The 27,427-nt window shown below is 42.9% G+C and overlaps 1 protein-coding gene across 4 annotated transcripts in view; it reads left to right on the forward strand.

Annotated features, from left to right (window-relative positions):
• aadat (aminoadipate aminotransferase) overlaps positions 1 to 27,427 on the forward strand; it is a 64,465-nt gene that overhangs the window by 18,397 nt on the left and 18,641 nt on the right. For all 4 annotated transcript variants that reach the window (XR_009656494.1, XM_060939816.1, XM_060940013.1 and 1 more), the window contains exons 3-9: positions 4,235 to 4,403; positions 11,305 to 11,437; positions 11,662 to 11,736; positions 11,822 to 12,031; positions 17,493 to 17,558; positions 17,746 to 17,828; positions 21,063 to 21,159. Coding sequence is in view for 3 of the 4 variants with exons in the window: in XM_060939816.1 (XP_060795799.1) it covers positions 4,235 to 4,403; positions 11,305 to 11,437; positions 11,662 to 11,736; positions 11,822 to 12,031; positions 17,493 to 17,558; positions 17,746 to 17,828; positions 21,063 to 21,159 (833 nt within the window). In the remaining variant the exon portion in view is untranslated. The remainder of the gene's footprint in view (positions 1 to 4,234; positions 4,404 to 11,304; positions 11,438 to 11,661; positions 11,737 to 11,821; positions 12,032 to 17,492; positions 17,559 to 17,745; positions 17,829 to 21,062; positions 21,160 to 27,427) is intronic.

The raw sequence follows: 27,427 nt of genomic DNA on the forward strand, positions 1-27,427 counted from the left end.
TGCTGTGTGCACACTAATCGTTTTAAAAACGTTAATCTGATGATCCGCTGATACGGTCTAATGTAAACATGGGCTTAGTCAGACAGAACTGAAGAAGCTTTCGGATGAGAGGTGAAACATCTTCAAGAATCTTCAAGCAAGTCCAGTTGCTCTCTTTTACCACCCACAGTTTACTATGACCTGGATGACTGAGAATCTTCACAGACATGTAATGTATCAGCAATTCTCTTCATTTTGTCTGTGATTGCCGGTCCACAGTTTGGCCACACCACTACACTTTTACAGACCAATCAGAACAGCCCTAATTTGCATATTAGAATCCTTCAATCAATCTGTCTATCTTTCAATCTAGTCTTCAATTTATCCTTCAAAAATCTTTCAATATATCCTTCATTAAATATGCCAGTAAATCAGTAGCGGCTGGTAGTCTTTCAAACAGGGGAGGCTGGTCGGTTACGATATTTCCAGATTTTAAAAGAAAAAACATCAATTTTGCCCATACTCTTGCTTCTGATCTGGCTGATTGTTGGCAGGGTCACAAACTGTGAAATAACAGGTTCTTTTGGCCCATTAGCCTACTGTCCAATATACATGATGGTGGTGTTGGGGGGGGTAACATTTTATATTTTAAAATTGTGGCATGTTGTTTAAAAATTTACCTCGGCTGTGTTTTTGTTTAAAAATGTTTTCCAAATTGTAGCGGTGTTTAATTAATATCCAGAAAAACATATATTCCAATATAATATACTCAGCATAAACATTTTAAATAGTCTATATTTTTGGTCCATCCATGACATATTACTAAAGTAGCCTATTTACTGCTGTTGATGTGGGTCACTTGCTGTTAGCCAATTCACTTTCTCGTACCAGGAGAGCTGAAAGGAACGAGTATTATTCCCTACCTTTTTCACCAAGTCAATTTGAGGCGTTGGTCTACCCTGCTCTTTAATTTTAATTTTTTCCTCGAAAGGAAGACTGGCAAATGGCTTGGCCAAAATCATCCAGGTCATAGTAAACTGTGGGTGGTAGAAATGGGCAACTGGACTTGCTTGAAGATGCCTGAAAACGTTTTCAAGAATCTTCAAGCAAGTCCAGTGCCCATTTCTACCACCCACAATGCTTGGCATCCGTGCGCAGCTTTCTTGCTAGCTGACTAGCCCCCTCAAGTTCAAGTTCAGTCACTCAAACAAAATTTCTGGAACTAAGATAGCAAACTTGACAACACTATATTTACACTTTATTTACAATGAAAATATATACAAACTAAAAAAGCTGGTAGAAACCGTATGTAATGAATGAAATCGAAATGTAAGCTGATCTCTTACAATACACCACAGCACTTGCGAATCCGCATGGGACTGAACTGATGTTGCCAGATACTGCTGACGTTATCCAGCCCAAAATATGTTCAAAACTCGTCAAAATGCACTTAAAACCGCCCAATTGGGCGGGAAATCGCCCAATCTGGCAACACTGTCCACTGTCTGTCTATAGTTGAAATGAGCTGTCAATCAAAGAAAATATCCGGCCACTTTCACCAATCACCAGTCTCCTCGCGGAAACTGCCATGTCCCTCCCATGTGAGGCTCAGAGTCCGTGGGCGGGCATTTTCGCAGTATTTGTCCAATAACCATCTTGCATTTTGAGATTGAAAAGCACAGAGCTCCCAAATGCCGTTGAAGTCCATTGAGGCTGGGAGTCCGTGAGACTCCGTGGGCGGGCGTTTTCACAGTACATGTCCAATAATCATCTTGCATTTTGAGATTGACAAGCACATAGCTCCCAATCCACTGAGGCTGCGCTGCATCGTGCTGTCACGAGGGGGAAAAACTCACGCACACATTAGGCGAACTCGGGAAAGTTATAAGGGAATGATTTCGCACTGTAGTTGGGTTGAGCACATATATTTCTATGATTCTGGATCTGAAATAGCAATGTTATAAGGTCGGCTATAACATAAGCCTAGCGCAATTCATCCTACAGGATGTTCATCATTTTTAGAGGAGGCTGAGCCTCCCTCGTTGTCTTAGAGCAATCGCCCGTGCAGTAAATCATGAAATATAAATTGAAATGTTTCATAATACATTGACAGATTTATTGATGTATTTAATTATTGATGTATTTATTGAACTTTATATTTATTTATTCAATGATTGATTGACACATATAATTAAAGATATGTCACAAAAAGTCCTCCAGAAGTTTAAGTGGTTAGGCTTGAGTGGTTTTTTTGTTTTGTTTTGTTTTTTGACAGTTTGATCATCGCCTTCATTTCTAACAGTGAGGTGGGTTCAAGATTAGAATGTTTCCCACCCATGTTCTTGAAGCTTCACCCCCAGGACCCATGGTGGCCCATAGAGTAGTGTCTATAGAATAAGTGATATGAGGTGCATCCAAACACAAACGAGCATCCCAGACCAGAAGGCGTTTTTTCAAACGGGTTTTCTAAAGCCTCACAACCCGCCGTACGTGCTCCTACGAGCGGTCTACGGTAAAAAAAATTTGGCAAAACCGTGCTTGAGACTTGCGTATATTCAGCGCCGTAGAAGGTTGCAGACTGGCCGTGGAAACTTTTGGTCCTGCACATGCAACTTCTATGGGTCTTGCGACAAATCAAGAACGCATACACTACGTACAGGACCCGTACTACTTTTGTACGCCTGAACCAAGTCAACAGCGCGGCTAGTAGGGGCTTTTTGCGATGACAGTAAGACGCACGAGTGACGCACGGTCATTGTACAAGTGACGTGCCTCAGAAGTACTACACAAGTATTCCACACTTGCTATTTGTGCAGCCCGCAAGACAGAAGTACATCTCACTTTCTACCCCATGTATGGCGCGCACACAACCCGCATGCGACACGAGGGGCAAGACTCCAGGTATATATATTGGGGGAGGAACTGATCATGTAGCGTGTAGCATTGTAGAAGGGAAGAAGACCACCTCATTTGCTGTTTTTATTTGAGTATGTTAATTTACCATGCAAACATCGAATAATTAAAACATGAGTACAAGGGAATAACGCATTTTATTACATTGTAAAAAAATCCCAACTACATAACCCAACAGTTTGAGCACTGAAACACACTCTGACTCCGAGCTTCTGTCCTGCTCCTACTCCTGCTGAGTGGTGGGACGGGGTGCCGGGATGTCCTTGTCCTTATCACTGAGCATGGCACAATGGCCTGACAGCAATGATGGGATTGCAGTGTCCTCACTTCTGGGCGTCGTTAGCTGAAACATACATGAAAATTAGCGCATATAATATTAATTACATAAGCATATAGATACTGAAATGAATGTTTAAAGCATGTGTATTTACCTGTGAAAATCGCTCTGGCAGGGTGCTGTGCCTTCTGCCGGCTTGAAGGCATACTCCTCCCTGTCCGTGCAGGGCTCACCGGTGCTGCTACTATCATCATCAAATTTTTCCTCCTTCTCCCCCTCTGCTTCAGGCTGGGTTACTTCACTTTTGCTTGCTTCTTTTTGGGTCCCATTTTCTAAACTGAAAATTTTTTAAATTTTCCCACAGAATATCCAATGTTCTTCAGTCAAAAGACAGATGCAGAATGCTGGTTTTATACCCACTCCTGGCTTGCATCACACGCAAGTTATGAGTGATTGTAACGTACTCATCACATGTGTCACACATGCTTCACAAGTGCTGCCTGTACTAGTAGCGCAGGAAACTGGTAAAATGCAAGTCACACGCATTCCACACTCACTGAACACGCACTGATCATGTGCATCAGACATGCGCTTTCCATGGGCTAACGGCGCAATTTTTCCCATGCCTCGAGGAAGTCAGGCATGCAACCTGTACTTGACAAGTACTTTGCCCGTACTCCTCCCCCAAACCTTCCCGTGTTCACCGTGACCCTGCGGCATGGCTGCGAGCTACCAAACCCTGCGACCCGTGTGTGTCCAAAACACTTATGGCGGGTTGTGAGTGAGGCTTTAAGCAACTTAATGCACTTGTGCTGAGGCCACAGCTTTAATGCATTGGGTGTGTGTGTGTGTGTGTGTGTGTGTGTGTGTGTGTGTGTGTGTGTGTGTGTGTGTGTGTGTGTTGTTTGTTCGTTCGTGTTATAAATATTTTCCAGGTTATTTGTACAAGTAAGGAATAAAAATAATCAACTGTTGCATCTTTAAAGTACCACTCTGAAGGAAAACTAAAAGAGATTGAACAGGAAGACTTGCCCTTTCATTCATGGCTGTATCTGATCTGTCCAGCGGAGCTGCAACTGCGCTCTCCCCCCAGCCTGATCTCTCTCGCTGGTGGAGCCCCGAACCCCAGCACCTTCCCCTTCCACTCTGCCACTATTCAAATGAAGAATGGAGAAACCATCATGTTTGATGAGACCATGATGAAGAGGGCTTTGCAGTATTCTGCCTCAGCTGGGTAAATCTGCCTGATCATTTATTTCATCTCTCTAACACACTGGTGGACAACTGGGCTGTCAAATTCTTTTAAAATGAAATGATGGAAAAGGTTTGGTATTCAAATGCGTTCAAATGTTAATGAGGCTATAACATTATACTGCAACAGACGAACTGAACATCAGCAGTAGCGTGACACTCATCGCAAAAATATCAGGTGGTAGCATAATTATTTTATCTTGACATTTTTCTTCATATTTGAATTAATTTAATTATTTGAATTAATTTAATTATCCACAGTAATGCTTGCATCCCTGGATATTTAGCTGTAAATCTTACATGCGACCACAAATCCACATAACGTCCAGAATTAAGTGGTATTCACACAGGAATCCTCATATGAGCACAATTACACGGAATTCTAAATGGCTCCCTGTTAACTACAGTGGTGCTTGAAAGTTTGTGAACCCTTTAGAATTTTCTCTATTTCTGCATAAATATGACCTAAAACATCATCAGATTTTCACACAAGTCCTAAAAGTAGATAAAGAGAACACAGTTAAACAAATGAGACAAAAATATTGTACTTGGTCATTTATTTATTGAGGAAAATGATCCAATATTACATATCTGTGAGTGGCAAAAGTATGTGAACCTCTAGGATTAGCAGTTAATTTGAAGGTGAAATTAGAGTCAGGTGTTTTCAATCAATGGGATGACAATCAGGTGTGAGTGGGCACCCTGTTTTATTTAAAGAACAGGGATCTATCAAAGTCTGATCTTCACAACACGTTTGTGGAAGTGTATCATGGCACGAACAAAGGAGATTTTTGAGGATCTCAGAAAAAGCATTGTTGATGCTCATCAGGTTGGAAAAGGTTACAAAACCATCTCTAAAGAGTTTGGACTCCACCAATCTACAGTCAGACAGATTGTGTACAAATGGAGGAAATACAAGACCATTGTTACCCTCCCCAGGAGTGGTCGACCAGCAAAGATCACTCCAAGAGCAAGGCGTGTAATAGTTGGTGAGGTCACAAAAGACCCCAGGGTAACTTCTAAGCAACTGAAGGCCTCTCTCACATTGGCTAATGTTAAGGTTCATGAGTCCACCATCAGGAGAACACTGAACAACAATGGTGCACATGGCAGGGTTGCAAGGGGAAAGCCACTGCTCTCCAAAAAGAACATTGCTGCTTGTCTGCAGTTTGCAAAAGATCACGTGGACAAGCCAGAAGGTTATTGGAAAAATGTTTTGTGGACGGATGGGACCGAAATAGAACTTTTTGGTTTAAACGAGAAGCCTTATGTTTGGAGAAAGGAAAGCACTGCATTCCAGCATCAGAACCTTATCCCATCTGTGAAACATGGTGGTAGCAGTATCATGGTTTGGGCCTGTTTTATTGCATCTGGGCCAGGACGGCTTGCCATCGTTGATGGAACAATGAATTCTGAATTATACCAGCGAATTCTAAAGGAAAATGTCATAACATCTGTCCATGAAGTGAATCTCAAGAGAAGGTGGATCATGCAGCAAGACAACGACCCTAAGCACAGAAGTCGTTCTACCAAAGAATGGTTAAAGAGGGATAAAGTTAATGTTTTGGAATGGCCAAGTCAAAGTCCTGACCTTAATCCAATGGAAATGTTGTGGGAGGACCTGAAGCGAGCAGTTCATGTGAGGAAACCCACCAGCATCCCAGAGTTGAAGCTGTTCTGTACGGAGGAATGGGCTAAAATTCCTCCAAGCCGGTGTGCAGGACTGATCATCAGTTACCGGAAACGTTTAGTTGCAGTTATTGCTGCACAAGGGGGTCACACCAGATACTGAAAGCAAAGGTTCACATACTTTTGCCACTCACAGATATGTAATATTGGATAATTTTCCTCAATAAATAAATGACCAAGTATAATATTTTTGTCTCATTTGTTTAACTGGGTTCTCTTTATCTACTTTTAGGACTTGTGTGAAAATCTGATGATGTTTTAGGTCATATTTATGCAGAAATATTGAAAATTCTAAAGGGTTCACAAACTTTCAAGCACCACTGTACATATGCTCACCACATGGGGAACATTCTAACAAAAAACATTCTTCTTCAGGGGTTCTTTGTAGAGTTAAGCTCTCCTTCGGGTCTTAAAGAGCATCGACCTTGCACCTTGTCGAAAAGGGAAATCATCTGCTGGATGGCTCGACAGATGAAATGGTGCCAGATGAAACATTTTCTCAAAGACTGAACAATATAGTGTATGTGTGTTTATACAGTGTGCTATATGACCACTGAACGCCCATTTGAGAGTCAGTTACAGAGAAAGAGCAATTTCAGTAAAAGCCGGTTGGAAATTGACAGACTTTGAGCAAACTTTATTTATTTATTTTTTATATTTAATCAGAAAAAAAAATTAGTTTTAAAATGAAGTAGTACCAGTGAAAAGTTTGGACACATCTACTTATTCATAGGTTTTTCTGTATTTTGAATATTTTCTAGTAGAGCTATAATATAACTACTTTGGAAAGGTGCTCATGCATAAGCTCTGTTCCCGTTCTTCTTGAAACACTTGTTTCTAGCCACAGAGCAGATGATGTAAACAAACATTTACATAGATAGTTAGTGCACATTCATATGCACTTAGTCAGGATTAGTCACAATACCGCAAAGAATGCTCTCGTCTGCAGTACACTAGGTTGTACTCAAATGCATGAATGTATGTAGATCAAATTTAAAAGTAAATGCAGTACAAGTCAAAAGTTTGGACACATCTAAGCATTTACAGGTTTTTTTTTCTGTATCTGGACTATTTTCTACACTGTAGAACAATACTGAAGGCATCAAAACTATGAAATAACATATGGAACATATATGAAATAATGTGGTAAACAAAAAAGTGTTAAAACCAATATATTTCATATATTCAGATTCTTCATAGTAGCCACTATTTACCTTGATAATGCTTTGCACACTATTAGCCAGATTTCATGAGGTAGTCACCTGGAATGCTTTTCAATTAACAGGTGTGCCTCACCAAAAGTTAATTAATGCAATTTCTTGCCGTCTTAATGGATTTGAAATCAAATAGTAAATAATAAAAATACAGTAAATAGCCGGGTGGCACAGTGGTGTAGTGGTTAGCACTGTCGCCTCACAGCAAGAAGGTCCGGGTTCGAGCCCCGTGGCCGGCGAGGGCCTTTCTGTGCGGAGTTTGCATGTTCTCCCCGTGTCCGCGTGGGTTTCCTCCGGGTGCTCCGGTTTCCCCCACAGTCCAAAGACATGCAGATTAGGTTAACTGGTGACTCTAAATTGACCGTAGGTGTGAATGTGAGTGTGAATGGTTGTCTGTCTATGGCTACATCCACACGACAATGGCAACGAGATGTTATTTAAAAATATATCGCGTCCAAATGGGCAACGATCAGTAAAATATCAGGTCCATATGGCAACGCAACGCTTGCTGAAAACGATGCAATACACATGCCACACCTCTAGGGGCGCTGTAAGACGGTCCCTTCGGAGACACCAGAACAATAGAAGAAGTAAGGACGCATGCGCATAAACTATTATGCGCGAGACTTCATATTAGCCACAAAGTCAGGAAAATCTGTTCGGAAAATTACATTATAATGACCAAATACAATGAAAAGTATTTTTCCAGTCTCACCTGTGAAAGGTAATCCCATGTGATCTCGTTTGGACGGCAAACCTGTTGGTACAGTTAAACGCAGCTAATCTTTATTCTCCGCTTTGACCTTTCCAATATGGCGGCGAGGATGACGTATGATTCTACGCAGAAGGCGGCGTCTTTAATGGTCCGGAATAAATTAAATACTACACGTTGATAGATTAATTTGTTGTTTCTCACCTGTGAAAGGTAATCCCATGTGATCTCGTTTGGACGGTAAACCCTGTTGGTACAGTTAAAGGCAGCGCATGAATCTTTATTCTCCGCTTTGACCTATCCAATGTGGCGGCGAGAATGACGTATGATTCTACGCGGAAGGCGGCGTCTTTAATGGTCCGGAATAAATTGAATACTACACGTTGATAGATTAATTTGCTCCTCTATGCCCTTTTTGAGGAATGTACTGTAGGACTAAAACCATCATCTGAAGAGGTGAGATCGCTCCTTTTTTCCCCTATTTTTGCTGGCGGGATTGACTCTGCCCTAAGGGCAGAGTCTCTCTCTCTCTCTCTCTCTCTCTCTCACTTTGCACCATTACACAATAAATATTCACTGAAAATATTTTGTAAGCGCGTTTCATGAACCAAGTTATAGGATTTGTTGACAACTCGCATCGCAATGAGAAGATCATTGGCACTACTGGTGTTAAGAATCAGACCATTTCATAAATGAATATTTTGCTGTAGAGCTGCAGTGTTTGTACAATTGCATGTTTTTGCTTCACTATTACTGTCACTATTCTGCTTCTTGCATTACTACTGTGAACTAACACTGAACATAATAATAATAATAATAATATCATCCAAGCTCATGTTTCACTCTCACTAGTGCTCTGTAAGGCTTTTTCCTGGTGATATCCTGGTGATATTCGTTACACTTCTACCAGGCGTGAAGCACTCACAGTCATGTGGTTGTGATGTCATCATAAACAAATCCGTTCTACTCATCCAGACGATTTCACAACGGCAACGTTGCCAGATCTTTCCACTCTGGAACCCGTTCTCAAAAAGATTGCGTTTTGGGCACCCAAAACGCCGGTGCCGTGTGGACGCCAGGCCTAAACGATAAGCAATTGTATCGGAGTCACCTGAATCCGTTGCCGTGTGGACAGGGCCTATGTGTCAGCCCTGTGATGACCTAGCGACTTGTCCAGGGTGTACCCCGCCTTTCACCCGTAGTCAGCTGGGATAGGCTCCAGCTTGCCTGCGACCCTGTAGAACAGGATAAAGTGGCTAGAGATAATGAGATGAATGAGACAGTAAATAGCCCTGTTTCCCAACGGTCATAATCCATATTATGTCAACAACTGCTCAACCAGGGTTTCCGCAGAGTCTTAAAGTCTAAAATTTGATAATCCTAATTTAAGGCCTTAAAAAGTCTAAAATACGAGCATATTTTGCATTGTAGGTCTTAAATGTAATTTTGTGAAGTCTTAAATCCTTATGTTCATTTACCCCATTCGCTTTTTTTTTTAAATGTGATATTCATAATTAGTCATATAGGCTAGGCCTACTTAGTATCAGTAGGCTACGCTGCAAACTACAAATGAGACACCGTGGAATCCGGCGTCTAGCCCGGTTGGCATGGTGATGCACAGGGCATGGTACGCACGCATTTAGACAGTAGAGCCTAAAAGAAGCGAGGGAGATTGTCACGGTTTGTAGCAAAATGGGCAAATGCAAGTTTAACGACTGCTGGCTTGAACGCAATGATTTCGTAGACTGGTTAAAACGTGTACCAAACAATCCGTTTGAGGCGTACTGCACATTGTGCAAAAGAACACTCAAACTCAGCACCCTGGGTGTAAAGGCACCGGAATCGCACGCGAAAGCGGAGAAGCACCAGGCTGCCCATAAAAGTCTGCAGCAATCGCATGCCATCACTCAATTTTGTTCACCATTGTCAGGTCCAAGCACATCTCGAGACGGTGTATCAGCTAACTCCGTGCGAACTGTAACGTTACAACACACGATACAGAATCGAATGCCTCATCAAGTGATTTGCAGGATGTCTTTGGCTCCACTGCAACTTAGGCTACGTTTACATTACGTCGAATCAGCGGATCATCAGATTAATGTTCTTAAAACGATTCGCGTTTACACTAAAACCGTTAGCCGTGCACACAGCAACACCAATACACGGATACGCTCGGCTCCGCAGGCATCCTGCGCTCCAAATCACTCCGCCCTGAACAGCGAGTGCCCTCTGGAGGGTGCGCACTCCGGCCCTGCGCAGCTCACACAGCGCGCGAGTGAAGTGCACAAGCCACGATTCGGGACTGAGCCACTGTGTGTGTGATCCCAGTGCATATCACTTACTACTTGCAAGTGGAAGGATGGCAAGCCTAAAGACAGTCATAACTACACAATGGGCAGTATTTGCATCAGTATTTGCAGTATTTTCATACTTTTATACTCTTTAATGAAAGGTGATACAAGGCGGAAGTCCGTGCCATTTTTCAGCAGTCACGTCACATGACCAACACCAGCGAATCAGGAAGGTGGATGTCACAGTGACATTGTCCAATGAGGACGCCAGCTAGAGCTCAGCACAGCGTATTCGCGTATCTCAATGTTTACACAGCACCGGACCAGATACGATCTAGATTGAATACGTGGACGCTGGCGGATTCCCGTTTCCTGGCTTTTCCAGGTGGTTTAATGTAAACGGACAGTGCATCCGCGAAGAAAACGAGACAGATACGGTCTAATGTAAACGTAGCCTTAGTTCCTCATTAATGCAAGAGCGCACCCTAGGGATGTAATGAGTTCATTGGTGAATGATAAATTTTGTTATTTTGAAAGTAATTCAGGCTCTCCCAATTTTCTTTATTTTTTTTGTGCAGCATAAGTCTTAAATTTAACCTGTTATGGTCTTAAAAAGGTCTTAAAAAGTCTTAAATTGAACTTGTTCAAGCCTGCAGAAACCCTGTCAACAAAGTAAAGAGAAATGAGTCCATCATTACTTTCAGATGTTAAGTGTCATTAATTAAAAAAAATAAAAGAAAAAAAACATTGAATTTGAAGGTGTGTCCAAACTTTTGACTGGTACTGGAAGTCATAAACGAAATGAAAAGTTGCTTTCAATTTAAATGGGTAGTTTAGCAAAAAAAAAACTTGAACAAATATGCAAATGTCGCTCCTTTTTTACACAGATTATAGAAATATTATAAAGGCAATGCCTCAGGTTGGACTGCATAAGTGAGTAAAATTTTGCTGTGTGTTTATTTGGCTTTGTAACTTCAGCATTCCAGAGCTGGTCTCGTGGATGAAGGAACTGCAGAAGAGCCTGCACAATCCTCCCACAGCAGCCTGCAGCCCAGAGAGAGGACAGATGGAGCTGTGTGTCACCACTGGCAGTCAGGATGGACTCTGCAAAGTACTCAATCTGTCCCATTTACATTAAATCACCCTGCTATCTCTCTGCTCATACTGGCCTGATCTTCAACAGTGTGGAATACATCATTAATGTCACAGCTGCCAAAGCTGATCTTAATCCAAATGAATAAGTTCTACGGATGATACACTTTGCTATTAGAATCATATTGACTTAAACACAGGCAACTGAAAAGGTTAACACTCTCCTGCCTGCCTTCATTAAAGGTCTTTGAGATGCTCATCAATCCTGGTGATAATGTCCTTCTTGATGCGCCGACATACTCAGGAACTCTGGCAACGGTAACACTCTTTCCTCTGTTTAACTTTCTCATAATGTTTTCAGTAAAGGTCAGAACACACTTTTACCCTTTAATCCACACCGCAGATCCAGCCTCTGGGATGTAACATCATAAACGTGCCCAGTGATCAGTATGGAATGATCCCAGAGGCTCTGAGAGACATTTTGTCCAGATGGGATCCTGCAGATGCACAGAAACCCGGCAGCAGAGTCCCCCGAATCCTCTACACCATCCCTAATGGAGCAAATCCCACAGGTGCCTCCATGACTGCTGAGAGGAAACGGAAAGTCTACGAGGTCCTGCTGTCACAAATTCTTAACAGTAGTTTGGATAGTAGCTCATGCTTCACATAAACATATTCCAAAATGTGTGTAATTGTTTACTGGTGAAGTTTTTAGGAGGAAATGTTTATTTTGCATTTTTGGAAGGAGTCTCTAGTGTGAGTGCTTTGTAACAGTCAGAGGTAAAGCTGTAACTTTAAAGTTTTCTGACACAGGGAAAGTTTTCACAAAGGAGGGTTTTGTGGTTTTTCAGTAACTTGTTGGCAAGCGATATTTCTTTTTTGTCTTTTTAATGTCGAGAGAGGGAAAAAAAGATGCTGGTGAGGGAAAGAATGTTTATAAGATTACATTATATTCTACAATGCAGAAAATAGTCAAAATACCAAAAAAAACCCAAAACTATTAATGAGGTGTGTCCAAATTTTTGGCTGATACTATAAGTGATCACATGAGCAAACTTGCTTAATGGATGTTCGCTGATGTCACGTGTAACTGGAAATGTTTACAAATTATGACATGCCATTCATTAACAAATAAAAATTGTAATTGCTCCATATTTCTTTGGGATAGAGTAGCAGAACACTTTAGGATGTGCTGCTACAGGGAAATGATCAACTTCAGGGTGGTAACTGTCACTCTTCTACTCCATCATTGATTACATTCCTATAACAGCATGTTGTCCAACCAAGGTTGTCATAGCTGGGGGTGGTAGCGGGGATAAGCTCCCATTGTCTAAAAAGTGCTCCCATTCGGCATGCGACTCAAATAGCCTCTGACAACCAAGTCCAACTCCTAGCCTGCTTGTGTGGCTTAGCCTCTAAGCCCGGCAGACCTGCTTTCATTGACAGGAGAAGGGGCAAAGGCGGGTCTCTGGCGCCTCAAAAACCAGTTGCTTCGGGTAGGTGGAAGCCTGGGAAGGCAGTCCACCTAGGAGAAGGAAAACTTTGATCTCAAACATCCACTGTCTTGCAGCATACCCAGGAAAGGCTTTGGGAGTCAACCTTGAGGAAAAAGTCCGGAGCTGGAGCTCCTAAGTTGGCTTGCAGCTGTTTTCAGCTACACTCTGGCAACTCCTGTGATGACGCCATTGCCAAGCTGTATCGGCGACTGCCTTTCCCTTGGATCACATTTGTGGTGTAAAGAGGGGGGACGTACTGCATGGGCAACAGTGGGTTCTCCATACAATATGCCTAGGCTTGTGTCCTGGAGAGACTCCAGCATCGCTTAACAGCGTCAACACAACACGGGAAGCAACCGTTTCCGGTTCTAAGCCTATTACTTGATCGGTGTAGAGTGAGGTGCTAGGGGTCGCTTCCAATGGTGGGAGAAATCCTAGGATTTCACTGGGCATCTACTGCCTGCCTCAAGCTGGGCAGCCCCCAGCCAATAATGTGATGTCTTGCCACAGTCCGCCTGCTTCACTGGGTGTATGGAGCATAGGGCAAACCTGACAAGCAGATTGTCAACTGTGCACCAAACAAAAATAAGCAAAAACAAACCAGCCCAATTTTCAGACTGGGCACCTGGAATGTAAGGACCATGACACCTGGCCTCTCCGAAGATCTTCAGGAAGTGAGCGATGCTTGTAAGACTGGCCTGATTAACAACAAACTGAGCAGGCTCAAGATGGACATTGTCCACCTTCAGGAGACAAGACTTTCCTCATATGGCAGCATCAGGAAAAGGACTCTACTTTTTTTTGGTAAGACAAATCGCCTGAAAAGACCAGGGAGCATGGCATTGGCTTTGCCATCAGGAACAGACTGCTTGGCTCCATTGTACCACCCACAGAGAGCTCTGAAAGGATCCTCAAGATCCAGCTCCAAACAGCAGCAGGAATGGTCAGCCTTATTAGTGCCTATGCACCAACTCTGACCACCTCAGCAGAAGCAAAGGACAAATTCTATGATCTCAGTTCCATTATCAGCAAAGTTCCCCAGCAAGAGCCAGTGTTCCTCCTCGGAGACTTCAATGCCAGGGTTGGTCCCAACCACAGCTCTTGGCCCTCTTGCCTGGGTCAGTTTGGGGTTGGGAAGATGAACGAAAATGGACAGTGGCTCCTGGAGTTCTGCTGCCATCACAGCCTGTGCATCACAAACACCTTCAACACCAAGCCCCAGCATAGGGTCTCCTGGAGACATCCCAGGTCCAAGCATTGGCACCAGATCAACCTGGTGCTTACGAGATGTGGTGACCTTGGCACTGTCAAACTGACCTGTAACTTCCAAGGTGCAGAATGCAACACTGACCACTCTTGTGGTCTGCAAAGTAAAGTTCCAGCCCTGGAAAATATATAGAACAAAGAAGGAGGACAGGCTATGCATAGACACCAGGAAGACTCGCAATCCTGACAAAGTGAAAGAGTTCATCTGGGCACTGGAGGATGCTCTCCCTGGATCACCCAGTGGCCCTGCCAGTGAGAGATGGTCATACCTGAGGGATACCATCTACAACACTGCAATGTTCACCTTTGAAAAGAGGCAGGTCAAGTCAGCCGACTGGTTTGAGGCCAATGCAGAGTAATTGCTACCCTTGATTTGAAGAAAAGAGTCAAGCCCTCTTGGCCTACAAGAATCTGCCATCAGAGAGGAACCTGCAGGTACTCCGAAGCAGAGTCCAACAGGCGGCAAGGCACTGTGCCAGTTCTGCTCCAGCATACAGACTGCTGCTAACATTTGCAGTATAAGGGGCATGTATGAAGGGATCAAGCAGGCAATAGGACCCACCCAGAAGACAGCTCCTCTGAAGTCAGCCACCGGAGAAGTTCTCAAGGATCATGAACAGCAGATGAACCACTGGGTGGAGCATCATTTCAGAACTGTATTCCAGAGAGAACTTGGTCAGCACAGAAGCCTTGGATGCTGTGGTGAGCCTGCCTACAATGATCAAACTTTACTGCGAACCTATATTGGAAGAAGTCAAGAAAGCACTGGATGCACATTCCTCTGGGAAAGCCCCAGGAGGCGATGGCATTCCTTCTGAAGTTTTCAAGTATGTCAAGGAGACACTTACCAAGGAGCTGCATGAACTTCTGTGCCTATGTTGGAGAGAAGGCTCAGTGCCCCAAGACATGAGCGATGCAAACGTCACTCTCTATACAAACAAAGGTGACAGATGTGATTGCAACAACTATCGCAGAATCTCACTGCTCAGCTTTGTGGGTAAACTCTTTGCCAGAGTCGTCTTGGCCAGACTTCAGATCCTCACTGAAAGAGTATACCCTGAGTCACAGTGTGGCTTCAGAGCTGAGAGATTGACCATCAATATGGTGTTCTCCCTGAGACAACTCCAAGAAAAGTGCAAGGAGCAGAGAAAGGCCTTGTACATCGCCTGTATCGATCCTACCAAGGCTTTCAGCCTCTTGAGCAGGGATGGTCTCTTCAAGATTCTGGAAAAGATTGGATGTCCTCCCACCTTGCTCAGCTTGGTAAGATCTTTCCATGAGGACATGAAGGGAACCAACGTCATGTACAATGGCACAACATTCGAGCCATTCAACATTCTCAGCGGAGTCAAGCGGGGCTGTGTCCTTGCTCCAACCCTGTTTGGCATTTTCCTTTCCATCCTGCTGAAGCACACCTTTGGAACAGCCACAGATGGCATCTACCTTTGCACAAGGTCTGATGGTAACCTTTTCAATCTGTCCAGACTCCGTGCCAAGACAAAAGTACAGTTGAGACTCCTCAGGGACTTCCTCTTCACTGATGATGCCACACTCACCACCCACATAGAAGATGACCTGCAGCAGCTCCTGAATCGCTTTGCCGCAGCCTGCAATGTGTTTGGCCTCACCATTAGCCTAAAGAAAATGCAGTTGATGGGACAGTACGTAGACAAACTGCCCTCTGTCACCATTACTGACTACGAGCTAGAGGCAGTCCACGAGTTCATGTACTTGGGTTCTACAATCTCTGACACCCTGTCCCTGGAGGCCTTTCCAATGCTGCAGCAACACTGTCCAAGCTGACAAAATGAGTCTGGGCAAACAGCAAGCTGACTGAGAACACCAAAGCCCAGGTTTACATAGCATGTGTGGTGACCACACTCCTTTATAGCAGCGAATCGTGGTCCCTGCGCTCCTGCCAGGAAAGAAGACTCCATGCATTTCATATGCGCTGCCTGAGAACCATCCTGGGCATCTCCTGGAGAGACCATGTACTCAACAGCACAGTGCTTCAGAGAGCAGGGGTCCTTTCTATGTTTACCCTCCTGAAACAGAAACGCATGCGTTGATTGGGACGCATCACTCGCATGAAGGACAGCCATATCCCCAAGGACCTCCTCTATGGAGAGTTGACAGCAGGAAAAATGCTAACAAGAAGACCCCAGCTGCACTTCAAAGACACTTGCAAACGTGACCTCAAGGCACTTGGCATCAACACCAACACCTGGGAGGCAGTTGCTGCAGACAGAAACGCCTGGAAGCACAAAGTGCAAAAGGGATTTGCGCAGTTCGAAATTGAGCTGATGCAGCAAGCTGAGAAGAAACGACTCTAGAGGAAGGCCCTGCCACCAGCAGAGAGACCTGCCTCAGCCTTCATCTACACCCACTGCGGCAAGGACGGTCACTCCTGCATTGGACTCCAGTCACAACAGACGCTGTTCCCAGATCGATGCCCAGGGCACAACTCCATAATCCCCCCCAGGATTGCTGGATGCCTACTACTAACAGCGTGCCCCAGAGTGTTTTATTCCTTACATTAACAGGGCTTCTGACACCTTTTAGTAATCAAGCTTTGTAGCCAGATAAAAAAAAAAAATTCAACAAAAGTTAATGTTTTGTTTGTACTGTTTTTATCAGATTTATATGGTTATCTGATTTCAAGAAATCCAATAGAGATCCCACTGAGTGCATGCTTTCTGTAGGTCTTTCATCAAAAAAAAGTGTCCTGAAAGCAGTAAGCACTGTACATGCATGGTGACGAACATTTGTGTCGTCATGGTAACTAAAGAAATAATCTCAATGTGCAACCCATAATTTGGCATGATTCCCATGAATGCAGCTCAATGCTTAAAAGCAACAGTGACCAGTATGAATTGTAAACAATGTCCTTTCTCCTGCAGTACTTTTACTGGTGTTAACTGTAGAGAATCTGATGATTGACAGGTTTACACAGACCCAGAGTTGTCAGATTATTGTGATCCAACTATTGTGTGCATGTAAATATACTGTGGACAACGAGAGAGAGAGAGAGAGAGAGGGAGGGAGAGATCAATTGATCAATCTTAAGTGTAGACGTTTTATTTAGCTCTCCTCTAAATGGAAGAAAGGAATAGTTAAGTAATGTTAATTGTCGAGTTATTATTATTATTATTATTATTATTATTATTATTATTTTATTTTTTGGTAATATGTGATTTTGTACACAACTCTTCTAAGAAGATTCAACATCTGATTTAAATTATAGTTTTAACTTTCTAATCTGCTCAGAGCCAGAATAGTTTAGTGTGTGTGTGTTGTGTTGTGTTTCTACAGCTGGCACAGACTTATGATTTCCTTATCATCGAGGATGACCCGTACTACTTCCTACAGTTTCAAAAGGTACTGATTGTTTTATTGGCTTGTTTAAACTATGTGTATACATTATTGCGTTTATCTACACAAGCTGATAACCTTTAGTGTTGAAAAGATAAGACCGTCACCACTGTTTAAGAGCCAGATGGAGTCTGTGTGTGTGTGTGTGTGTGTGTGTGTTTTTTGTCGCCTCGCCCCCCTCCCCCTCCCCCAGCCATGGGCTCCTACGTTTCTCTCTATGGATGTTGATGGGCGAGTAATACGGACTGACTCCTTTTCCAAGATCCTGTCATCAGGGTGAGTGTGTGTGTGTGTGAGGGAGAGAGACTGTACATAATGTTTCATAATCCATGGTTCAGACGTTATAGTAAATTAGATGTAAAGTTAAGGCTGCACAAAAAGAGTTAATGAATTAAACATCAGAGTGCTCTGGTGTTTAGTCAGCCTCAACTTCATCTTCACACTGCTCCTGTGTGTTTACACAAGAGTTAGAGAGAACAGACTGGAGCAGATCTCTGATTTGTCTTAATTAAATTACACACACAAACAGCAGTACTGTAAAGGTCACGGCTCACTGCAGATCAGACAACTGGCCTGGACATCAAGTTTGTGTCATATTATTAAGACACTATTTCTCCTTCGTGTAGTTCCACTGGGTTTGGACACATTGGGAATAGTGAAGGTGGAAGGAAGCGACAGAATGAGAGATAAGAAGAGAGATGAGTGAGTGGTTTTGTGTGTGTGAAAAAGATATTTGTGAGCTAAAGCTGTCCCAGGTGGCCTGATGCAGAGGAACTGAATGTACTGTCTGTTAGAGCTGTGCAATATATCGTATTTTTATCATGATATCGATATTGGTGCCAAACGATATCAAAATTCATAATATCGATATGAAACGATTTTTTGTCATTTGTCGAAAGGGACGTGTACAATATTTCTACAATGGCAATAAAACAACAATAACATTGACGTGACAGTAAGGTAAAACGAACCCTTCTGTCCCCTAAGGCACACCGTAGCCTTGCATACGTCATCCATTCTACTCCCGCGATATCTCCGCAACAGTAAAAAATCAGTTCTTCTGTTTTCATACGTGTCGGGTGATTTGATATATTGATTTCTTAATATGTTGTTTGATTTGCTTGCTAATAGTTATAATAATACAATTAACATATATTTACGTCATATTTTTGGATGTGGGACTGGGTAATGTAAAAATGGCATCTACGGAAGAAAACAAGCACAACAATATTAGCACATATCCAGCTTGCTAGCTGTGTTAGATGTGTTAAACCGTGTGGATTTAAGTGGAATAATTGCGAGTCATCCTGTGGTCAAGGCAGCGTTTTAAGGTAAGGCAATTTGGTTATTAATGTTGCCCGCCGCGGCATGTTGGGTTCATTTGATTTTGACTTGTGCGTCTGCAGCTAGCATCATGCTTTGAAGTAGGTTCTGCTAAGGACGGGTTTATTGCGCGATGTAGACGGACTCAGATGTAATTACATTGTTTTTAAAATTCCGTGCGCTTAAAACGGTGTCCCCCTGCTAATCATGTAGCCCTAATCATGTGTTGCTTTTACTTTTCTTAATGGCGAGTGAAATATCTCTGCAAATGGTATTTCAATGCTGACATGCCAAAAAGATAGCGGAGTCCACATTTGGAAGATGAAGGAAGAGAAGCCTATTTTCATGTATGTTAATTCTTAAGGACTTGTCTCTATATTGTGCGTGTTTAATGTTGGTGTCTTAACAACACACAAGCTTACGTTGTAGTGTGTGTGTGTGTGTGTGTGAGAGAGAGATTTTATCCTTGGCTGGCTACGAGCCAGTGTGGACGTTACGCAGTAATCACTGGTAATACCAGCGCTGGCTCCATCCTCTGTGATCGGAAATGTTGAGTGAGGAGAACGTGAGCCTTGTGCAGGCTATAGGACCTATGCAAAGTATGCGCTTGCACAGTAAATAGTTTAAGTAAAAGGCGTTTCAGGGTACAACGGGAAGGGTTGACAGGTAGCCTATGAGGCCTGTACTATAAAAATGTGGCCCGGTGACTCAGGTGTTGATGATCAGGGCTTTAAAAAAGGTGTATAAATATCGTTTTAAAAATCGCGATATCGATATTTACTGAAAAAATCGTGATATTGATTTTTTTCCAATATCGAGCAGCCCTACTGTCTGTTAATCAGTAGCCCTGATGACACAAACGTTATATTGATTTTGGCTTTAGTAAGGCCTTCAATATTAAGTTGCAACATGGTGATGCTTTCCCGTATGACAACGGTTGTTTCCTGCTCTGAAGAGGGCACATGTTCCAGGTCAGTGTCAGGCTGCTGACTTTGGAGTCACATTGGAGATCATAGTGGTGCCTGGATAGGCTGTTGTTGCTGTCTCTGGCGCTGTCATTTGCCTGCCTTCAAATAATTGGACTGAAATTAGTTTCCAGGGCTCGCCGCATGGAGGTCGACAACTTGAGCCCTCACCTACAATATCATCAGCTGAGGAGAACATGTATACTGTTATAATAAACTAATCATTGACAAGGTGTTGTCATTCTATAATGACCAAGTTGATCATGAAATGAATTCCAGTACCAGTCAAAGGTTTGGAGACACCACCTAATTCAGTGTTTGTTTGTTTTTTAAAGACACTTCATGTCTTAAAGTAATGATGGATGTTGTTTCTCTCTACTTAGTTGAGCGGTTCTTGACATAATACGGATTACTACAGTAGTGGAATAGAGCTACTTGCTGCATTTTTTATTATTTACTATTTACTGTTTGATCTCAAACACATTAAGAAGGCAAGAAATTCCACTAATTAACTTTTGACCTGGCACACCTGTTAATTGAAAAGCATTCCAGGTGACTACCTCATGAAGCTGGTTTTGGTAATGTCAATAGTGTGCAAAGCATCATCAAGGCAAATGGTGTCTACTTTGAAGAATCTAAAATATGAAACGTGTACTGCAAAAAATGATTTCTTAGCAAGTGAAAATATCTTGAAAATAGTTGAAACAATCTAGCATTTCCTATTAGAAGAATACAAGACGCCAATTCTGAGGTTATTAAACCTAGTTCTAGATTACAACCAACTTATTCTAAGATGTCTTATCAAGTAAAAATATCTGTCCATGCAGCAAGATAATTTCACTAGTATTAAGTAATTTTCTCCTCAAATTCAGTTTTCAATTTTTTGGAGTGTTTTTTTTTTTTCACACTTTTTTGTTTGTTTGTTTATGACATCATTCTATATATGTTCCGTATGTTCTTTCATAGTTGTGATTGTCTTCAGTATTGTTCTACAGTGTAGAAAATGGTCCAGATACAGAAAAAAAAACTATGAATTCTTATGTGTCCAAACTTTTGACTTGTACTGTATTTACTTTTAAATTTGATCTACATACATTCATGCATTTGAGTACAACCTAGTGCAATATGAAAGCTTAAAGTAAACATACTGGTGTATTGTGCAATAAATCTATACTTTAGAGAAAAGTGTGAAGTAAGAGTGTGTGTGTGTGTGTGTTTGCAGGTTGAGGATAGGTTTCGTCACAGGGCCGAAGCCATTATTGGACCATGTTGTACTTCATATCCAAACATCTACCATGCACACCAGCACCTTCACACAGGTCAGATCATCATCCTCGTCTGTCTGTCTGTCTGTGTCTTTCTCCTCCGCTGATGATATTGTAGGTGAGGGCTCAAGTTGTCGACCTCCATGCGGTGAGCCCTGGAAACTAACTTTGATTGACTGATTTGCTTTATTCCGAACAGTAAAGAAGAGATTTAAAAAAATAAAAATAAAAAAATGCAATAATCAAAACATCATCATAAACAAACAGAATAGCATAGCCACAAGGCAGTAACATAATAATGTTCGGAAAGGATTAGGAAGAAGTAAATAACTTATCAAATCTTAACCCTCTATACCACCACTAATCAAACGTCACTTTCTGCCATAATAAACTATATATACAAAAGCAACAAACAAAAAGAAAACATACCAAGACATACCAACATGGTATAATATCAATCAAATCATATATACAGATACTTATGCATATATACACACATACAATACATACGGTATATACAGTACATACATATACACTTCAGTCCAGGCAAATGACAGCAACAGCAGCAACAATAGCCTATCCAGGCATCACTACAATCTCCAATGTGACTCCAAAGTTAGCAGCCCAACACTGACCTGGAACATGTGCCCTCTTTAGGGCAGGCAACAACCATTGTCATACGGGAAACCATCCCCATTTTGCAACTTAATATTGAAGGCCTTACTAAAGCCAAAATCAACATAATCAAACATTTGCTACAAACCCACTGCAATCCTTCTCCCGGAGACCCACATATCCGAAAGCTCCCACCTAAAGATCTGGGGCCTCTCCATGGTTGTACACACCAAGAACGACACCCACAGTGTAGCCACCTTCAGCTCATTTCAAAAGGCTTGTGGACTCAGAAATAGATGGTCTTCCCTCTCCAACCTCTGCTCACTTGAATCATGCATATTCAGCCCTCTGCCAACTTCTCATCAAAGTAGCGAAGAGTACATTGCATTACATTTAATGACATTTAGCAGACATTCTTATCCAGAGCGATGTACAACATAACCAGAGCAGTCTGGGGAGCAGTTGGGGGTTAGATGCCTTGCTCAAGGGCATTTCAGCCATTCCTGTTGGTCCAGAGAATTGAACTGGCAACCTTTTGGTCCCAAAGCTGCTTCTCCATTAGACCATGGCTTCCCATGTGGCTTCCATCGGCACTACATTCCCACCTGGGACGAGGAGAGAGTGATTCATGCTACAATGAATTCCTGCACGCTGATCCTGGAGGCATAGAAGCAGCTAACATGGCTACTGACCTGACAAACTGCTTTAACAAGAAATGCAAACAACAATAGGAGAAAACTGTACAAGGGATTTACTTCACTCACTCCAGTAGGCTGAGAGGGAAGACCTTCAACCAGCTCGCTGGTAGAAACTACAAATCAATGTATTGCCCTGTTACAGCCAACTCAGTTGCCAAGCAGCTCCTTGTAAATGGGAGATTCAAGGAAGCAAGCAAGGATCACATCTGCTCTGTCGAGCAAGAAACATTCGCACTGTGGCAAGCTCCTGGTGTCGATGGGATCCTCTTGGTACCGTTCTCAGCTGAAGAACTCTCTTCCATTATCCACCAACTTAAGAGTGGAAAAGCCCAGGGACCTTACAACATCCCTCCAGAATTCCTGTTTCATTGTGGGCAATGATGCATTGACTATGCTTTTGTAAAGTAGTGTAAGTAATAAAGCAATTAAAATGACAAATAAATCTGATTATCACTTACTTACCTACTACTTACTAGGACAGCCTCAGACAAGCCCAAGTACGGATCATCCAATTTCTGCGATCCCTTAAACACGATTACAGTTCCTGTAAGTACCCAGCTCCTGCGTCTTTCAATACATCAACAAAAGTCTATCTTGGTCTTCCCCATTTCTTTTGCCTGTGCACTGGTTCTCATGTGATGAGCTGACTAGGTGCCAGCTCTGGATGTCTAAAGAAGTGTCCGGCCAGCTGCATCCTTGTCTTGTCACTAATCCATGGTAGCTCTTGATATAGCACTTCATTTGTGATGTGCTGTCTCTAGCTAATGTTAAGGACTGTTCACAGCATGCATGTGCAGCAACAATCACAAGATCTTTCATGCCCTGGTGTTTGAGTCCCAGCCTCCCATCCATACAGTAGAACAAACTCTACTGTAGCCAAGAAGTAGTTCAACTTGACCTTCCTTGACATTCTTGACTTCCATATCCTCTTCATGCTGTTTAGTGCTCTCCAGGCCAAAGCTTTTCAACATTTAATGTCCACTTCAGTAGACTCCACCCAGGACCCCAGGTACTTGAAATCTGACATCTCTAAGTATACAATCTGCTCGTGTTTGTAACTGGTTCATGGTCTTCAATGTTGTAAGCCATCACCTCAGTTTTATTGGCATTCACACCAAGTCCCACCTTGTTATATTCGGCCTCGACTTGGATTAGCAGCTCCTAGGCTTGCTCGATCGGGTTGCAGAGTAGACAGATGATATCAGCAAAGTCCAGGTCTGTGAGTGATACTGCAGGTGTTCTTTTGGATCTCCTTGGTGTTATGGAAAATTCAAATTCAGTTTCTTTTCACCTGTTGCTTGCCTCAACGCATAATCTAATACAATTTTGAAGAGAAAGGGTGCTAGGGTGTCCCCTTGTAGCACCCCTGCTAGTATGCTGAATTCCTCTGTTTCCCCATCAGGTGTTAGTAGCTTTGTTGGTATATGTGCTATCAATGGCACAGAGTAGGTTTGGGGGAATGCCATATACTTTCAGGATCTTCATCATTTTACCGCGACATATTGAGTCAAAGGCTTTCTTAAACAGGGATGTGATTTTTCCGCGAATTCGCGGAATTCCGCTTTTTTCACCTCAAAATTTGAAAAAAAATTTTTTTTTCCGATTTTTTGCTCAAATATCCGCATTCATATCCTATTTGTTCCGACTTTCAGTAATTCCGTCATTGAGATGAAACGAGGTACGTGATTGGCCCATCGCTCTGTAACAACCAATGAACGCACTTGTTAGATAGCTGTACGTAAGCTCGCTTCAAACAGAGTTGAAAGATGGCAGCCTCCGTGATCGAGCGTAAAGATGCAAATCGAGTTAAAGAAATTGACAGAATAGTGAAAAACAAGTTCCGCTGGGAATGGTTGGAGAAAGAGGTTGCTACAGACGTTGGACATAATACTGTGAGACATTTGTTCAGGTCGGGGCGGATCGTCTCTCGCTCAGGGATGGCGTGCTTGCTGGAGGCCCCTCTACGCATCAGCGTGTTATCTGTGAGTGTGTGTCGTTTGGTCATGAACAAACTCAGCTTTTTGTGTGTGCGTTTTGTCCGACGTGGCAGAACCGAGTGTGTTTGACAGGACACAGTTGTCTGGGTCGAGCTAGTGGGCTTTGTGTGTGTGTTTAGGGAGGCGAGAGGTTGGCTGACGGTCACCCGGAATGAGTTCACGTACCGGCGCGTTGGGCGGCGAGGAAAGGAAAGAGAGGAGGAGATGCTGTTCGTCATTTAGTCCGCGGAAATATTTCCACTTTGGGTGTAAAATGACTGGAACATTTGCTCAGGGAACAGACCTGACACCAGGGTTAGCTCCTGAGTTAGCACGGCTTGCTAGTAGCAGTGAAGTTCTGTTACTTTACACTCAGGCTTGTTGCTACTTAGCCATTTAGCTAGCAAGAGCTTTAACGCACCGCTTAAACACAAGTCTGTCAAGGCCATTTATTTATAATTTAATCCTATTTTGGAGCATGTATAGCTTCTTCTGGCTACATAGAAAGTCAAAATATGTGTTGTAGCTGCCTGCTCTGGCTAACGGGCTAAGTGAAAGTGAGCGCTGTGCAGCTGGAAACGCCACCTGTCCTGTTGCTCCACCACGCTGATGAAGAGGAAATCTGTTGCGCTGAAGACCAAACCGCTCCATAAGGCATATAGAGTGCACTAGAGAGATGACAGGGGCCCCCTGTGTAGGGCACTTGTATAAGAAGGAGGAAGTGATTTGGGATTGAGCCTTCAGTGTGTGTATATGGAGGCTATTATATAAAGTTAGTTTCGTTTTAGAGAAGTGTCAACATCATCTTGACCAGTGTTATCAGCCAGGTTGTTAAATTTATTTATTTATTCATCTCATCTCATCTCATTATCTCTAGCCGCTTTATCCTTCTACAGGGTCGCAGGCAAGCTTATTTTTAAAATTATTTTTAAAAAAGTATGATAATTATGAATGAATGAAATGAACTTAATTAAATTTACAACCAATGTAGATACATTACATTATTTACACATTACCGTGATATCTAAGGCATAATTAACAAAATTTACAGCAATAAAAAAAAATTAAGGGTGGCACGGTGGTGTAGCAGTCAGCACTGTTGCCTCACAGCAAGAAGGTCTGGATTCGAGCCCCGTGGCCGGCGAGGGCCTTTCTGTGCGGAGTTTGCATGTTCTCCCCGTGTCCGCATGGGTTTCCTCCGGATGCTCCGGTTTCCCCCACAGTCCAAAGACAGGCAGGTTAGGTTAACTGGTGACTCTAAATTGACCGTAGGTGTGAATGTGAGTGTGAATGGTTGTCTGTGTCTGCGTCAGCCCTGTGATGACCTGGCGACTTGTCCAGGGTGTACCCCGCCTTTCAGAAATATGAGTAGAAATATTAGAGATATTGGCTTCTTCACAGACTTCTGATTGGATTGAATGGATTCAGCAAACACATTTTTTGTGAATGTTGTTTAGTGAAAAAGTGATTTTTATTCTTGCATATGAAAATCCTCAAGTGAGTGAACACTGTACAGTTCTGTATATGAGTCAATTTCACAAAAAACTTTTTTTTTTTTTTTGTCCAGACGTGTTTTGTTTACATTTTGAGATTTCTAAAACCTTTTTATCGTCTCATATGATAAAACATTATCAGTTCTACCTTGCATTTCAAAATTTGACTACTTTGGTTCATTGACTACTTTGTCCCCCCACCAGGGCGCTGCCCTGGACCAGCTGGGGGCCTGCGGCCCCCAGACCCCCGGCTAAAATTTTCAGATAATTTCACCAGCCCCAAATCACATCCCTGCTTAAAGTCTATAAATGGCAGCACTGCTGGCAGATCGTTCTTTTTAACTTCCTCAGTGATGTGTCTGAGTGCGGAGTTTGGGGCAACAGTGGTTCTCTTGGGTCTGAAATTCATTTTGATTGTTTCACAGCATGGGCTTCAGGACTCTCCTTATTCTGTTTAGTATCATACAATAATATAATTTTGCTATAATGAATGTCAGGCTGATAACCCTGTAGTTATCATGTCAGATAGGTTATCTGACTTTGGAACAGGTAAGATGTTTGAAAGAGACCTCTGCCTGGGTTTTTCATTCTTCATTAAATCCAGATTACATATTTTTTAGGATATTATAGATTTCAGTTTCTAAATACTTCAAAGGGGATGTTATCTGACCCTGCACATTTGCCCTGCTGCAGTGATTACTTCACCTTGACATACTCATCTTCAGTGAATTGAATGGACCATTGTAGATCTTAAAGTCGGTGAATACAGGTGGGATATCTTCTGCAGAGTCATCTATATTGGGTGATGCACCCAGGAGCTTCTGGAAGGGGGTGAACCATGTAGCCACTCTCTCCTGTGGATGAGCTCCTGCTATCTGACTCTCCTTTGCTTTCTTCCTTCCCGTAACTTCGTTGATGACCTTCCAGGCTTCATGGTATCTTCCTTCTCCATGTGCAGCCTCTATTCTCTTTATTTTCTCCCTTGTTTCCTCCTTTTTCAGTCAGTCGTAGATACTGTAAAAGAACTCCTTTGGCTCCTTCAGGTGCTCACTGTCCTCCAACGAGCCTGTTTCCAAATGCTTCGGTCTTGCCCCTTCCATGCTCTTCCTTAACAGTAATTGTTGCACTTCGTAGGGGTGGGTGGAGCACAGAAGGACGGCAGGCCAGAACTGAGTTCTCAAAACTTATTTTTGCTTTTCAGCTTTGCAACCACACTCTCCCAGTCACCCGCGTGCACACACAAGTCTTCTGGTTGGGGAGAGAGCTCCTTTCCTCTATTCTCTCTCTCCTTATGTAGGGCGCAATCATTGGGGAAGATGCACAAACACATGTTAATAGACATCAGGTGCAGTGATTCTGCCACTTACCTTCCCTGACTCCGCCCTCCGGTCACAGACCGACGCTTGACCACGCCCCTGCTTCCACATACCCCCACCGCCCAACTCAGGCCGGGCGGCCGTCCGGCCTGCAGCTGACTCCCCCCAGCCCCCGATGGGAGAGGAAGTCCGCTACGACCATCTGTGCCCCCGGCCTGTGGATC

This window comes from Neoarius graeffei, chromosome 1 (genome assembly GCF_027579695.1).
Source record: "Neoarius graeffei isolate fNeoGra1 chromosome 1, fNeoGra1.pri, whole genome shotgun sequence".
NCBI classification, from domain to species: domain Eukaryota; kingdom Metazoa; phylum Chordata; class Actinopteri; order Siluriformes; family Ariidae; genus Neoarius; species Neoarius graeffei.